The 17,427-nt window shown below is 39.5% G+C and overlaps 1 protein-coding gene across 3 annotated transcripts in view; it reads right to left on the bottom strand.

Annotated features, from left to right (window-relative positions):
* Nucleotides 1-237: 237 nt before the first annotated feature.
* The window catches only part of SNX19 (sorting nexin 19), a 41,321-nt gene continuing 24,131 nt past the window's right edge, over nt 238-17,427 (bottom strand). For all 3 annotated transcript variants that reach the window (XM_021712268.1, XM_021712267.1, XM_008057883.2), the window contains 3 exons: nt 5,203-5,387; nt 2,789-2,876; nt 238-1,755 (listed from right to left, as the gene is read on the bottom strand). In XM_021712268.1, the coding sequence (XP_021567943.1) occupies nt 1,623-1,755; nt 2,789-2,876; nt 5,203-5,387 (406 nt within the window). In that variant the 3' untranslated portion in view covers nt 238-1,622. The remainder of the gene's footprint in view (nt 1,756-2,788; nt 2,877-5,202; nt 5,388-17,427) is intronic.

Genomic DNA, 17,427 nt, shown 5'->3' with positions numbered 1-17,427 from the left:
GAGATGCTGAGCTCATTCTGCCTGTGAAAGTCTAAGGTGGGAGATGCTTTGAGAACTTTGGACCCATAAAGTCACTTGTAATGACCAACTTTTAAGGTTAGAAGGAGCCATGAGACATTATCTCATTCATCTTCTTGCCTTTCAGCAAGAATAGCACACCTAAGCCTCCCAAATACATCAGAACACAATTTATGATTAAAAGTCTTCAGAGTGACAAAAAAGTAAAGACTTCACAACTTTCTTCACCAACTACTTTAATTGTGTGCTCATTACCTACTTCAGAGTCTAAGAGAACCTTGATACTTGTTCTTGATGCCCCACTCCATTCTCATCAGCCTAGCTCCAAGATGAGGCCTCTTCCAAGTGGAAGGATCTTGTGATTTGATGAAAGCAGGATGCTAACAGGCAAGTGTGAAGCTAAAGGGCATTCAGGGACACCCCTGCCACCTCTCTGCTAGCTACTCACATGCATGTAATATAAGCACTTCCCTGTGACTTTCCTCTGTCTCCCTTTCTCCCAGAAATTCCTAAAAATTGTGCTGCCTTGCTAACAGATGCTGCAACCTGACAGAGCATCTTTGCTTTTATTGCTGGTGTTCTTAAAGTCTTATTACAACGTTAAGAAACAGGAAGTAAAAAGCTATTCTTGGCACGTTTGCTAATATTATCTGTTCAGAGTAAAAATTCCCTGCTAAAGACTTGTGATGAGAGATTCCTTCATCCCCTGGGCTTTCTATTCTGTGGGCATTCTTGGACATGGGGCAAGTGTTTTACCTTCTCTTTGGAAACACTGAGGCTGACTATGCAACTTGTCACGTAATGTTGCTGAAGATAGAGAGGTCACAAATTCAAAAGCTCAATTGCTCTCGGGCAGGGGGTTGGGAGGAAAGCTAATAAAAAAAATCTGTGGTACAACTCCCTTTCAGGAAAGGGTGGGGTGGATTTACCAGGTTTGGCAGTCTGCTTTGAAATCTTCTGGACAGGAAAAGTGTAGCCACCCAGGGAAGCAGCCTTCATGATACCCTCCATAAGGCTCATGTATTGGAAAATAGCCAATGACCAAGAAGTCCCTTGAGAAGTTGGTTCCCTTTATCTTCTCCTGGAATTATTGGGAGACTAGGCTGGACCTAGGGATTGGGCTTTCAAGAGTGGCCCTGAATATATTTTCAGTTTCCAGGTAGGAACAGAGAGCTCAGAAGATTGTTGTCTCCACCAAGCAAATCTGGTTTTAGTTTTTTTCCTGTTCTATCCAGAGTTTATATGCTGGTGGACATACGTGCACATGACCAGGGCTTTGGCAAACAATGTTAGGGAGGAAGGCAAAAGGAGAAGCAAAAGGGGCTAATTCCTCTACCTCACAGCTTCCTTTTCCACAGAAAAGATGATCTACTCACCAGCAGCAATCCAAACACCACAAAGAAGACATAAACATGGATGTGCATACAATTGGGACATATATCCCTCTGTCATCTACTATAGATAGAGCAGAACTAGAGGGAATAATTGAGCCACTGACACCCTAGGTCTTCTGAGCCGGAAGGACACAGGCTTTCTGACAGTTCTCTGAGTGGCAGAGGAACTGTCCTAGCCTTGCCTTGGAAGGACGCATGAATAACCTACAGCTAAGGGGAGACACCTATCCTCTTAGGGTTGCCTGGGGCATCTGAGGCAGAGGTGGTTGTTGCAGACTCCTCAACAGAGGCACTGAGATCCAAAAATTCCAGGATGATGTCCCCAAGGCAGTAAACCAAGTGCCTGAAATAAATGGATGAAACAACTCAGAGGACTGTCTGGCTCAATCAGGAAACACAAGATCCTGTTTATTACATTTATTTTCTCCTTTTTCCTCACCAATACCCTAAACTTCGATAGCCTGATGAAGCCTCTGTCATGAAATTAGTATTTGTTGAACTAATAAGTTATGACCCCAATAAAGGGAAGAATGCTACTTGAGACTAAGTTTTACAAAATTATATTTCTCTTTACATAGTTACATTAACACATCACTGCTCTGAAGAACTGTGAGGGAAAATCCCTAAAATATCAGGTTACTAGAAATTTTCAGAGATTATGACTACTGTTGTTTCTTATAACTAATTGCTATAAATGTATGGGCTACCTTGCAGGCAATGAGGCAAAACCAGGACCCTTGAGGAGTGGAAGTTAACAGATGCAGTCTACTTTGGGATAGGGTTTAAGAGAGGAGTGCAAGATTACTAAATATTTTCCAGAAGCATTCCAGTCCAAGGAACGGAATGTACTTCTTTTGGATTACTCTAGGAGTCTTTTTCTAGCATTTCTGATCCCTTTATCAGATTCTAAGCTCACTATCTTGTTTATCTTATATTAAGCAAAAACAACTGCTGAGCCTAACACTAATCAATAGGTTTGCTATGAGGCCATGAACCTATGTTGAAAGTCATTACATGGCCAGACATACACAGTCCTGGGTATATTCTCACAGCATTCACAGGGACTGGCAGATATTGGGACTGAATGAGGCTGGAGGCCAACAGGGCATTTTCAGTGCTTGTGTTGGGGCCTGCAGAGTTTTTTCAAATACAAATGGTGGCTGGTCCACGAGTAGCTCCCTGCCACATGACAAATTGCTCAGAGCCTAACAGTTTAAATTTTACTTAGTATGTGCAGACTTGGACATCAAATTCCAGAACAAGAAAACACTACAATCTCATTATTTTGAATGTAGGTTTTTTACTTAGCCACCTGGAAAACCTCTGAGACCAGAGGTATTAGTTTGCTGACGTTGGATAAACATTTTTCAGCCTACCTGTTGATGAGGGGTTGTTGTAGTGACTCTAAGACTAGACCCCAGCTTAGACGGCATTTGTTCACTCCAAGGATTTCTATTACAAAATCTGATGAGGAAAAACAGATGGAATTTTCGTGTTACCATTGAAGCCTTAGAGTCTAAGACGATTCTCTCCCAGATCTCTGCCATGTTTACACAGATTGGGTATTTCTGGCATTTCTGTAAACCATATAACCAAACTAAAATCCTCATAAAGCAGGGACAAGCTAAAAAAAAAATGGTTCTTAAGTTAGGTATCTAAGTAAGAATGGATCTCAAAAAATAATTTTGTAACAATTCTTAGGAAATGAAACAAAGCAAGAGGTATCACACTTCCAGACTTCAAACTGTACTATAAGGCTACAGTAATCAAAACAGCCTGGTATTGGTATAAGGACATGCATATAGACCAATGGAACAGGACAGAGATTCTGGGAGCAGAGTCTCAATTTCTCAACCAACTCATCTTTGACAAAGCAGCCAACAACAACCACTGGGGAGAGGAAAACCTATTCAGTAAATGGTGCTGGGAAAACTGGCTGATCACATGCAGAAGACTGAAACAGGACCCCTACCTATCACCATACACAAAAATTAATGCTAAATGGATCAAAGACCTAGATGTAAAACCTCAAACTATAAAAATCTTAGAAAATGCAGGGGACACCCTTATGGAAATTGGAACTGGCAACCTTCCTGATCAGAACCCTAAGTGCCCATACCATAAGAAATAAGATAGACAAGTGGGACCTCATCAAATTGATGAGCTTCTGCAAAGCAAAAGAAACTGTCAAGAGAGCAGGGAGACAGCCCACAGAATGGGAAAAAATATTTGCCAACTGCATATCTGGCAAAGGCCTAACATCTAGGATCTACACGGAACTCAAACATGCCAAAAGGAAAAAAATAAACAGCCCCATTAAAAAGTAGGCAAAAGACATGAATAGACACTTCTCAAAAGAAGATATATGGGCAGCCAACAGACACATGAAAAAGTGCTCAGCCTCACTCATCATCAGAGAAATGCAAATCAAAACCACACTGAGATACTACCTAACCCTAGGAAGAATGGCCATCATTAATAAAACAAACAACAACAGATGTTGCGAGGATGTGGAGAAAAAGGAACGGTCTACACTGTTGGTGGGAATGCAAACTCGTGCAACCTCTTTGGGAGATGGTGTGGCAATTTCTGAAAGAACTAGAAATTGACCTTCCATATGACCCAGCAATTCCCCTATTGGGAATATAGCCGGAGGAACTCAAGTCATTCTACAAAAAAGATACTGCACACGCATGTTTGTTGCAGCTCTATCCATAATAGCAAAAACATGGAACCAACCATGTGCCCATTGAAGCTGGACTGGATTTAAAAAATGTGGTACATACACAATGGAATATTATGCAGCCATAAAGAAGGACAAACGTATGGACTTCGCAGCAACTTGGATGGATTTAGAGCTGATCATACTCAGTGACCTATCACAGAAACAAAGAACAGAGTACCATACGTTCTCAGTCATAAGTGGACCTTGAACAATTATCATAATACTATAAGAAAAGGATTGGCAGGGGAGTGGGGGTGGGATTGGCAGTTGAGGGAAACCGCTAGGTGAGGGAGGGGCACACCTCATCAACAACAGTACCTGCATAATCAATGTTTGTATACCTAACCCTGAATTGTACCCCACATCTTAAAAAAAAAATTAAATAATAATAATAATTTTGTAACCTGTCACTAAAGTGCAGGCACTACTTATGATGGCAGTTTAGGCTGTCAAACAGAGGGTTAATAAATATAAATAAAACTGATTGTCCAGAGCTGAGTCACTACTGTTCCCCAGTTACAGTCATAGGCAACCAACTGCTTTCCCTGACCTCCAAAAACAACACAAAGCAAGTGAAAATGATCTTCTCAGTTTTTGTTTTTACTTACTGCCAAGGGCCATATTCCTTACTCAATGGTCACAATTCATCAAGCCTGTGCTTCTACAGGACACTTCATTTTCTTCCCTGTTCCCGAAAGGCCATAAGCTAGCAGAGAATTCGAAGTCTTCATTAGAGGGGAATGACTCTGAGATCTGCTCCTACAGGTATGGCTTCCCCAGACCTATCCAAAAGTTATTAACCCAAATATCTGAAGGATTCTCACCTAGTATTTAGGGTGGAGCTATAGCGACCCTTTCAATTTCCTGGCATCACCTGAGTGAGGAATAAAAGAATTGCAGCCTTGATCATTTTCCATTAGCCTAAGAAATGATAGGCCAAAAGGTCTGTGAATCTAGCCACATTCAAGGTCCTTTTAAAAACCAGAACTGGTGAGGGGTAAAGGTGGCAAAGCAGAATGGAAAGGGAACAGTTACTGGTATAAGTGATCTTTTTGGTCTAGTTACCTGGCAAGACTCCCATCAGGCTCTGCAATGCTTGTTTCTCAGCAGCCACTTTCTGTTCCTGGGTCCTCACAGGCCGTGGAAACTTAGGCAAAATTCCACCAGGCCAGATGGACTCCTGAAGAAGCCGGAGGTACTGCACCCAGCGCTGTGGACTTGTTAGGTTAGCTACCTGCACTTCTAGCCACCTGTGGTAGATGAAAGAGGAAAGCTCAGATAAACCTGCAGGAAAGAGTGCAAAAGGCAATGAACTGAATGTTTATATCCCCCTGTCGGTTCATATGTTGAAATCCTAACCCCCAAGGTGCTAGTATTAAGAGGTGGGGCATTTGGTGGCTGATTAGGTCATGAGGATGGAACCCTTATGGATGCAATTGATGCCCTTATAAAAGAAACACCAGAGACCCCTTATCACTTTTGCCACACAGGGAGAAGACAGCTGTTTATGAACCAGGAAATGGGCCCTTACCAGACACCAAATCTACTGGCACCTTGATGTTGGACTTCCCAGCCTTTAGAGAAATAAATTTCTATCATTTATAAGTTGCCCAGTATAGTATTTTGTTATAGCAGGCTCACATGATCCATGGACCGAATCATTTGAGCAATCAGAAGAGGACAAGGCAACGTCAGCATCAGCTCTCACAGTTGAAACAAAGCCAATTCAACAACTTGGGATCACAACATTTGAAGATGGGTAACAATAATAGTGTTACTGAGTGTCACTGTGAGCCATGTATTAAACTAGGGGCTTTACAGAACAGAACATTAAAAGCATCTTGGTCTCTGGGCAAGTTTGTACCTATACCTTCCAGCTGTCTTCCAGCGGGAAGAATGATTAACCTTCTCAGTCACAAGTACATACAGACTTCAGAGTGGTGATTTTTACACAAATCCTTTTTGCTCACTACCCTGTCTATATCTAACTGGTCTTCAAGTCCTCATGAGCTGGCTTGAGGATTTTCTACATCGGGCCCTTTGCTCATAATATTCCTCTCACTGACAAGGCCTTCTCTCCTTGCCTAAAGACTGCCCCTCTGGCAAGACCTGTTTAAATTCCACCTCCTCCACGAAATCCTTCTTGACTATCCCAGCTAGATACTCTCCTTCTCCTTAGACTTCCTTTGTCAGGAAGTTCTGTAGCACATGATTGGGGACAATATTTTACTTTGGAAGAATTAGCTCATGTGTTCATAGTTTTACTTCCTCAACTCAATTATAAGCTGTAAGAGTTTTGTGTCTTGTTCTTTTAAAAAAATGTCTCATAGTGCTACAGGGCTCAAGAAATGGCTGATTGACTGACAACTAATCTTACTACAAAGAAAATTTCCCCCTTTGTCTTACATTAAAAAATGAATCAAATACTCTGGGGAGAAGATATACCAAATCTAAAGTCCAGCTGTAAACCTAGAAGGTGTTTAAACATTATCCTTTATTTGTCTCTGCAGTTTTTCAAAGTGATACTGTCAGTAGTGGAGGTTCAAGACCTGTTGAGGCTTCCTTAGTAGTACCTCACTTAAAACTGACATGGCTGTATTTGGTCATGGGTGGACAACTAACCACTTCTATTCATGCACAGAAGACTGTATTTGGTCCTGCACCACATGGCAGCTCATGCCATCGCTCCTATACCGAGTCACTTGTCACCCATCCAAGAGCAAAAGGGGCTGCCAAGGCAAACTTTATTTAACCTCCACTCTGCCAGACAGTCTGCATTCCACTCACGCTGGGCATTCCAGCCATGGGGGCTGCAATCCCCCAAGCCCAGGGCTCACAAATGAGTCTAAGAATAGGAAGTTTGTAAGGTAATAGCAGGGCAAGAATGGCAAACATGGATGGAGATCAAGAGCGGCACAAAGCTGCTCTTGCCCAAAATAGCTCTCACGATCGTAGTTGTTATTATTAGGGCTGCATCTCCCTTTTATAGGGCTTTTCATTCAGCGAGCCTAAGACGCCTGATGAAAGGGATCCAGCAGCAAGAATTTCTGGTCCTGTTTATGTAAGAGGGTCACCAGAGAGAGGTGGCTGCAATAACCTGATCAGCTTTTCTGCGGGGGATCAGATGACCCAAGCTCTCCTTTACCTAAAGCCATAAATACTTCTGTGACTTTTGCTGAGGTGAATGATGTGTACTAGGGTCTCATCTAAGTGATTCGAGGGACAGGGCAAAGTCCTACAAACTGAAATCTTTAAGTCCTCCAAATAATCAAGATAATTCTACAAGATACAATCTGCTAGAATTAGTTCCAGCTCAGATGCTCATTCTCATATGTATATAATAAGCCAGTTTTCCCTTATTTCTGTCCTCTGGATCCAACACTGCCTGACTCAAACTCTTCAAAGCTATCTTAGCATCCATACAATCCTTTCTAGTCTAAGCATATTTACACACCAGCAAATCTGGGTACCTTGGCCATCTTTCTGGGTATGACTTATAAAGCAGGAGTTTGATTGTTTTGAATTAACATTAATTCATCTGGTGGAGACAGAACTTCATACAGCACTACAGCAAGGACATCCTTCTTGCTCTCTCCATGGTGATTCATGCACATGTTTTGGGTGCAAAATGAATTTTCACATGCAGCAAAATAGAATTTATAAACTTACACAAATATATAAGCAACTTATCAAACCCTAAATGGGAATGTTGAGAAGAAAAATCAGTCTGAAAAAGTCAATAAGTACCTGATGAGAAGGAGTGTGTGAGTCAAAATTGTGGGAGCTAATGAGCAGAACTGATAAAAAGGACTGAAACCTCCAAGTAGAGTATCAACTGCTGGTGAAACAAAGACACTGTCAGGCACTGTAAACCCGAGACACAAAACTGGTCAACAGAACGCTCTGGAAGAAGTCAGTCCTAGGAACATAAAAAACAGGACTTGCATGACCTAGCTATAAATAAACTCCATCCAGATCTAAAAAAGGGACAGAGTTTAGAAAGTGGTTTCTTTTCTCTAGGTGCTGCAGAGTGGCAGTTCCTTATTCTTCTTCATACCTGAAGGTGAAAGACATAAGTCACATGACTTTACCACATACGGTTTAAACATTCCGCTCTTTTCAGGATGCTCCCCTTGCCCAGCTTCTTCCTGCCCCTCCCCCTCTCAGCAAACAAGTTTTTCCCTAGACTTCTGGACTCAGCATTATCTCCTCTTAGCCCTAGACAGCCTGTGTACAACGAATTTTTCTTGTTCATAGAACTTCTTAGGTATGGCTTCTCATCATGAATGATGAACATTCCAATCTGGAAGGAAAAACTGGCAAAATCCAAACCAAGAAAATCACTACCACCACTGTCACCGCCCCCCACACAACACAATCTCTAAAATTTGTAAGATGTAATTCAATTTCTGAGACATATTTAACTATCACAACATCTTCCTTAAGCTGTAAATGCCCATTTTCAGGGGTTTGGTATAATGCCCATTTTCAGGGGTTTGGTATAATTCGCCTCACCTGACACCAGCACAGAAACAAATGTCAAGCTCTTGATAACAATGAAGAGGGTGGGGATTTCTTCATCTGATGATCCCTTCTCTTCCTCCACCCCCACCTTTTCTTCCATTTATCCTATCACCCTCCTCTAAAGTGAGGCTCCATATACACCACCATTTCTTTATCTAACCTTATTAACTCCCTTAGTCCTGCTTGTTTTATTCAGAAACTGAGCTAGAGCAAGGAAGACAAAACACTCAGGTATAGATATGCTAAAAAAGAAATGGACCCTTCAGCCCCTCCATATTAACTCCTTTCATGTCTCTATTCCACATGGCATCTTTCTATTCTTAACATAGGAATGGGAAGGTTAAAAAGAGATCTGTATCCCTAGCTCTCTTTAAGCAAGAGGAATGGAACTTATGTGTCTGAAGTTCAATGCATCATAGCTTTCCAGCATCAGTTTCTAGCATCTGCTGGTACCATTTACTAAGGCTAACAGAAATCCAAAGTTTCCAGGCAAATACAAACACACATATTTCAACACTATACTTTCAGGGATCATTTCTATAGTTCGTTACAAACACACATGTTCCCCCAACTATTCATTATAAATTACTTATAATAAATCATTTACTAAATACAAATGCTATTGTTTATGTAATACAAGATGCATGAGGTAATATGCTAAAATAAATATGGAAGAGAAAAGCCTCAAATAGCACTGGTTTTATTTTCCATCACTATTCTAGTTGTTATTTGATTTAGAGATACCTTTCAACCACCTTGCCTTTATCCAAAAGAAAAAAATATTTTTAAAAAACAAACAGATCTGTTCTGTCAAGCCATCTCTGAATGATTTAGAATCTTACTCAGGGGCCTAGAAATAGCCAATAAAATGGCAAAAACAAAACAAATCCTCAAAACCCAATAATAATGTTGTGACCCTAAGAAATTCAAGAGCTTCTCTTATGCCAGGGAGGGAAGGGGGAGAACATGGAAATTAGGAATTGTCACTACTAGGACTGCACATCTACTCCAAGTTCAAGGGAATCAGGTCTGAAATAGCTACAGATAGAGAAATGCAGTAATGGCTAAAAAGGAGACAATTTAATACTGGGGCTTAAGATGGCACTTCAAGGTTAGCAGAAGGTCATTTCCCATCAAAACAGCAGAATCAAATCTCACGAGTAAGGGGAGAAGGCTTTAGAGACCATGTCTAATCCAATTAGCCAAATCCCCTTCACTTCTTTTCTGAGAGAGTTGCTGAGTGAGAATGGGTCCTGGATCAGCACGGTTTAATGAGGAGAGGAAGGAGGATACCAAAATTATAAAATAGAAAATATTTTCACAAGAGCCGTAACAATATTCTAAACAAAAATGCCTGATTCAGTCTAAATGAAAGAAAATAAGAGGTATATTCCTAAGTATCTACTAGCTGTACCTCTGTATACAATCCAAGGTGCTTAGGCTCCAACCTCATCTTAAGGTACCAAATTTAAAGGAAAAGAGAAAGAAAAGAAATATCAAGTTAAGCTTCTATCCTCTAATAAATCGGAAGTATTGATTCATTACCTTTAGATCATGGTTTTTAACCTTGCTACTACTGATGTTTTGGACTGCTAAATCTTTGTCACAGGGAACTGTCCTGTGCATTATAAAAATTTCAGCAGCACCCCTGCCCGTTCCCCTCAAACTAGATGCTAGTTGTGCCAATCAAAAATGCCTGCATTCATTGCCACATGTCTCCTGAGGACAAAGTAGTTCCAGTTGAGAATCACTGCCTTAGACCTAGGGTTTTCTGGATACAATGTATCAGATTATTTTCACAGTCATTTTATGTGGTGGTTATAGCACAATATTTTACAAATTGTGGGCTGAACATCATTAGAGGTCATCCAATCTGTTTTGTTGATTGTGACACCATTTAAATAAGTCGAAATAGAAACAGATTAGAAAAGAAAATATAAAAGTGCATCTCAGGTTTTGGAACACTCTTGTTTCATATGTATGTACATATGTATGTGTACATCAGATATATTCATGTGTGTGGACGTGTGTACATGTATGCATATGTGGGTGTGTGCCTGTGCATGTGCACATGGTGGGCTGCAATGTAAAATGTATTTCTTACTGTAGGATGAAGTCTTTAAAAAGTTTGAAAAACACTGATATGGTGTAAAGAATTAGGAGTTGCCGGGCTCAGTGGCTCAGCCTGTAATCCCGTGCCTTTGGGAGGCTGAGGTGAGTGGATTGCCTGAGCCCACGGGTACGAGACCCACCTAGGCAGCAAGACCTCATCTCTACAATAAATCAAAAAATTAGCCGGGCGTGGTAGCGCATGCCTGTAATTCCGGCTACTTGGAAGGCTGAGGCGGAAGGATCGCCGGAGCCCAGCAGGTCGAGGCTGCGGTGGCCGGAAGCGGCCACTGCACTCCAGTCTGGGTGACAGAGTGAGACTTCAACTCAAAAAAAAAAAAAAAAAAAGAATTAGGAGTTAAAAAAGAGTGTTAAGTTTTTCTTGTTTCCGAAAAGAAAGGGAAAAAAGCCCAAGACACAGTTTTTGCTTCCTGGAAACACTTCCCACCTCCACTCAAACAAGCATCCTGTAAAACATTTGCAATGGTGTAAACCATGAATACTGTGTTCTGTACCACCAGTCCTAGCACATTGCTATGAGTATTGGCTCATCCAATCAGTAGCTGCAATCTATAGGGTGGGAAGAAAAAGAGGTCTTGTAGATTCAGGGCATTCTCCATTCAACAAGTTGTTTTTGCCAATTTCACACCTGATAAAAGTAACACTTCTTTTCCCTTGGATTATTTTCCCAGGCCTCTGTCTTCCTGCCCCGGCCCCTTCTTGTGTTTATAGACAGTTCCCTTCCTCAGCTCTCTGCTTTAGGCTTCTTAGTCCCATAACTAGCCAGACCCAAGTTACTCAGCTGTGTCTGAGAAAGTTCAACATTGCTGCCCTTTGACTGTGTATCTAGGTCACCATCTTTTCCTGCCCTATGTTGGAGAAGAATGAGGAGGAAATGAACTCTGAGGGCAAGAAACTCCAGTTTCTTTCTCCCAGTGACTATTGTGAAATCTAAAATGGCTCAAGAGTCAGCACAATTTCTTCTTTGATTTGCTTTCATGTTTTAAATCATGGATCCACATCATCAAAATGCGTACTTCAAGGGAAGACAACACTGTGTAAACACACAGTATAAAAATCTCAGTTCCATACTTTTATATCTAGCTACAAACCGTTTTTGATTAGTAATGTATAAGTCACAGATATAAAATTAATATGTTTTAAGAATTGAAGGATTCTTAATCAAAGAAGGAACTTCAATAAGTCATCTGTTGAACCTTAGTGGTTATCTTTTTCTAATCTCACCTATTCTACACTTGAAAACACTAAGGACCAAAAGGAAACGTTTCATAGCAAGTGGTTTATAAGAGACAACTTGAGAGCTGGAAGGAAACTTAGAGGTTATCTTATTTAACCTCCCAAAGTGGAAATACCCTCTGTAGTATCATGGCACAGACAAGGGTCTGGCCTGTGACTCCAAAAACTTGGGCTTTTATCTTAGTTCTTCCACCCTTTAGCCATGTGACCTCAGGGAAGTTGTTTAATTTCTGAAAAGGATAATCTTAATTCATTAGATGTGTCTTAAATATTGGCAACTAAAATCTGTCCCCTTGTAAATTCTAGTCATTGGTCCTAGGTCTACCTTCTGGAGTAGACAGATACACAAGGTCAAATCTCTTCCAAAAGGCAACACTTTCCTTTTTTAAATTCAGCTATTATTTCTCCTAAGTCTCTTCTACAAGCTGTACATCTTTAACTCTTGCTAACCTCAAAGTTGGGCATCTAGTAAACATTCAATAAATGTCTGATTAAAGAAGGTGATAAATGAACCATTCTTTATCCTAGTTCCATCCTCTGAGCGTGTGTTGCTTTGTTATTCTCTTTTTAACTGAAGTGCCCAGACCAAATAGCCCCGAGAGATAAACTGATCAGCAAAGAATATAGGGCATTAATGCCTTCTTGGATTTAGACACTATTTCTTATATAGCTTCAGATGTATTAGCTTTGTGGCACACACATCAAAGTACTGACATATACTGAGTTTGTAGTCAACTATAACCCTAAATCCACCCATGTACATTAAAAAAAAAAAAACCCAAAAAACTCAAAAACAAACCACGTACTCTTCTGTTAAGTCTAGTCTTGCTATTCTGTATTTGGGCAATTAAAAAAAATTCTGAATTCTGGCTTATAATATTTATTTCTACCAAATTTCATCCTGTTGGTTTTAGATTATCATTCTAACCTTTCTAAATCTTTTGAACCTTAATTTGTGTCATCCAGAGTATTAATTATTCCTCTAAGAGTAGAGTTACCTGCAAATTTACTAAGAATATTGAACAGGATAAGATCAAGAGCAAAGTTCTATCACTAGAAATTTCTCTCTAGGTTGACATCAGTTTATTATAGTAATTAATACTCTTGGACTAAAAACATTCAACTAGCCATGAATCACTTAAAAGTACTATAGTCCAGGCCACATATGTTCATTTGTCTGTATGGATATTCTGGCAAAATCTTGTTGAAATTCATTTACAATGTAACTACTACTGCATGGTAATCAGGCAGGGTACACTCCCATTAAACCCACACCAGTTTCTAGGGTTCACCATTTCCCTTCCTGAGAATTCACAAACATCTATTTCATAATCTGCTTTAGAAATTTCCAGAGGTAAATGTCAGACTCAACAACCTTTAATCATTTTTTAAAAGGTAAGATATCTGTGCATTTCCAACCCATATAAAAATACAGCAATGTTTCTTAGTGATCACAGGTCTTTAATGTTAAATATAAATTCATTCAGTTTTATTGGATATCATTCATTTAGGCCAAGTACATGAACTGTTTAACAGGTTAAATGCCCTCTTATTATTTTCATTCCTATTTTAGTCTTCAATTCTATTTTAATCATGTCTGTTCAATTTTTCTTGCTAGACCATTTTCCTTGACAAAGAAAACAGAAAATAGCCTAGCAAATAATAGACCCATTCATTCTTGCTGAGTGAATGAATAAGTGCTTTTTCCATGTAAGCAGTTAATACTACAGCATCTGTCCCAAACAATTTACCTGTATTTTGTTGTTGTTGTTCTTTTTGTTTTTAATGTGTGTGTGCTTCATTTAAGTCTTTCCCCCTATCATTTATCCACAATTTTAGGCCCTTCTGAGTTTAATGTTACTCAGCCCTGTTCTTATTAGCTCTATTACTACTATTTTTGCGTTACTCAGTATGTGTCCCTTTTTAATGTTTTTAAAATATGTTCATCTAGAATCTGACCTCAGTTAAGTACCCTGATTTCATTTGGTGCTGATTCTTTTTCTTCCTCATTGGAATCATGTGTTTAATTATTCATTTGCTGAAAATATTGGTTGAGCTTCTTGTAAATGAGAATAATAATAATAATAATAAGGTTTTGAGGGCAAAAATCTTCTGTAATTAGTTTTGATATATCCTTTAGCATTTGACATAATAATACCATTCACACAATAAACTACCAAATATTTACTGAATGAATTAATCCTGTTGCAAAACTTTCAGTGATATCTTCTAGTGTCAAAATTTTAAGACTATTTGTTATTATAGCATATAAAACAGTATTAGTTTTTAATCTCATCCTCTGTTATGTTTCTGTGAATTCTAGAACCTCTCATCTACCTTTGCTTTCCTTTTTTGTGTCAGCTATTTCCCACATTATCCAGTTTTAACTTTATCTGTATTTTTTTCCCCCCACTTCTTCCTTTTCACTGGGTGGATGAGTTTCTTGACAAATATATTATTTCTACTACTTGAGTTATAGTCTGTCTATAGTCAGAAGTCTATCATATGAGTTATCAAGCCTTCCCTTGATACCAGCTACACAATTAGTTATTTATTCATGTTTTCCTTGTTCTTCTAAAGATGGAACTTATAGATAGAAGAAAAGATCAAACTATACTCTAGGCTTTAAATTTTCTATTTTTAAAAATGTCAAAATTATTAGAGATATAGCCCATGTTTCTTCAGGTGTCATCATTTATATTTATATAACTCAGAGTAGATAATAATCTACTGATTTAGTAAGCAACAGACTTTTAATCACAACTCAGATATGCTGTTCTGAAAGATACCACCCTTTCCTATTAGTTATGCTTCTCAATCCACAAGGTAGGAAACTATGTGTGAGTCATTCTTGAATTCTCCTTTTTGCTGACTCTAATCCAATACCACATAATCATTTAAATAGTCATTAAATTAGTTGGTCCTACCTCATCAATATCTCATGACTCTATCACCTGTTGACCATTACCACAGCAATAAGCTTAGCTGAGCTCTACACCATCCTTCATCTCTATCAGTGTAACTCCTTCCTAATTTGTCTCCAGGTTCCAACTCTGCCTCCTTCAATTAATCCTCCATAGCACTATTTAAGTGATTTTCTCAACTGCAAATTTGATCATGTCGTCACCTGTTAATGTTTTGTAAATTGCTTCCTACCAGTGGGGGATAAGCACTATGTGCTTTGAATGATTCACAGGACTCTGCACAAGTAGGCTCCCACTCTTCAGAGTTCTCTTCAGTCATTCTTGCACATCATATTCCTAATCATTTCCAGTTTCTCTGAGTCCCACAAATATGCTATATCGTTTTACTCCTCTGTCTTGAATGCTCTCTCTCCAAACTGTCTGCTGTCAACTCTCCTCAGTCTTTAAATTTCACCTCCTATAAGCCTTCACTAGACCCCTCATATTTGATTACTAAGTCCTTTCTCTAATCACATATAGAGTTATTTTTAAAGCCCCATTTTTATACTAGAACTCCTATTTATAATTTTGTTTCTCCAAATGGATGTTATACTTTCTATGGTAGGGATTTGGGGTCTTTTTTTCCTTTGGTATTTTGAACACTTAACACAGAGACTAGTATGGAGTAGGCAATTAATAAATATTGGTTAATAAGTGAATTAATGCTGTACATGGGACAAACAATGGACTTAAATCATGGCACAAAATAAGCTTTGTAGAAGGCACACCTCCAAATACTTAAGGCAGGAAAAAAAACCAGTGAGCTCTTAATTATTCATGCTTAGGAAGACAATGACAGATGAAAAAAATCACTGACAATATAGAAATCCTTTGTATTTGGCATTTCACATGTCAAAATTAAAAATTCTTCATGAATAATCCATGCAATGGGCATTCATATCTGGTTATGCATTCCACTGGAAGGGAAGAGAAGTGGAGGGCAAGGGAGTGGGTCAGCCAGGCTTCCTATCTTACATTATAAATCCTGGAGGAGAGAGAGAGCTGCCCACAGTGTATGTCTGGTCAGATTTCCTAGCAAATAAACCCAGAGGATAGAAGAGACCAAAAGTCAAACAAAAGCAAAGGGAGTTTGAGAACTGAGTCACACTTGTATTTTGGGATGTGTCTCTGATGGATGGAGTGGCATCAAATTGATTCCAACCCATTATTTGAAACTAGTAAGAAGAAAAGAAAGAAAGGTAGCAAAAGATCAAAAAGGTTAGGCTACCTTTTTAACAAATGCAGAATAAGAGGGAGGCACTTAGGGAGGCTATCCTCTTGGGATAAATAAGAGACTGCAAAGAGAGATCTCTAGAAATTTGTTCTAGATTTGAGTATTGTGACCCCCTTAGGATTTCAATCTGAAAGTTGCACAAATCTAGTATGCCTCTGGAGACTTTCAGATAAATTTTTTCAGCCCTACACTATATTGCTGTCAGTGCAATACAATCTAGCTCTGAGAAAATCAGGGCTGACAGACATTAAAAATAACACTGAAAAGCCACAGACAGGTTTGAACCTGGCTTAATCACTTAAAAGCTGAACAAACTCTCTGAGTTCTGGCTTCCTTCTTTATAAAAATGAGCTAATTCTTGCCTTGTCTTCTTCACAAAGCTGATTACTAAGTCCCTGTTATGTTTCTGTGAATTCTAGTACCTCTAATCTACCTTGCTTTCCTTTTCCACATTATCCAGTTTTAACTTTGTTTTTTATTTTTTTTTTGAGTTGGAGTCTCGCTCTGTTGCCCAGACTGGAGTGCAGTGGCCGCTCCCGGCCACCGCAGCCTCACCTGCTGGGCTCCGGCGATCCTTCCGCCTCAGTCTTCCAAGTAGCCAGAATTACAGGTGCGCGCTACCACACGTGGCTAATTTTTGATTTATTGTAGAGATGAGGTCTCACCAAGTTGCCCAGGTGGGTCTCGAACCCGCGGGCTCAGGCAATCCACTCACCTCAGCCTCCCAAAGGCGCGGGATCACAGGCTGAGCCACTGAGCCTGGCTCAGTTTTAACTTTATCTGTATTTTTTTTCAACTTCTTCCTCTTCACTGTGTAGATAGGTCTCTTGCCAAATATATTATTGATTCCACCCATTATTTGAAATTAGTAAGAAGAAAAGAAAGGAAGATTGAAGATCAAGATGGAATAAGAAAAATAAAAACATTTTTGGAAGTGCTTATGTGTTTGTATGTGTGACAGAGAAAAAGACTCCTTCAGACTCTCTTAAGCAATTCTGTCAGGTCCAGGGAACAAAATAATGGCAGAATCCTCAGTGAGCCTTGCATTCCATGTCTGTTTTCCCACAGTAAAACTTACTCTCCTGGCAGGTTCAGGAAATAAATACTGGAACACTGACCCAATTGATACTGAGTGGTTAAGAAGACTGAGGAGGAGCCCCATGGGGTTATGGGTAATATAAAAACTATATTTCAGAATCCTTC

Source organism: Carlito syrichta, unplaced genomic scaffold (assembly GCF_000164805.1).
Source record: "Carlito syrichta isolate Samal-C Ts95f unplaced genomic scaffold, Tarsius_syrichta-2.0.1 Scaffold303153, whole genome shotgun sequence".
Classification (NCBI taxonomy): domain Eukaryota; kingdom Metazoa; phylum Chordata; class Mammalia; order Primates; family Tarsiidae; genus Carlito; species Carlito syrichta.
The sequence above is the reverse complement of the archived record's forward strand: the minus strand, read 5'-3'. Positions and strand labels throughout refer to the sequence as shown.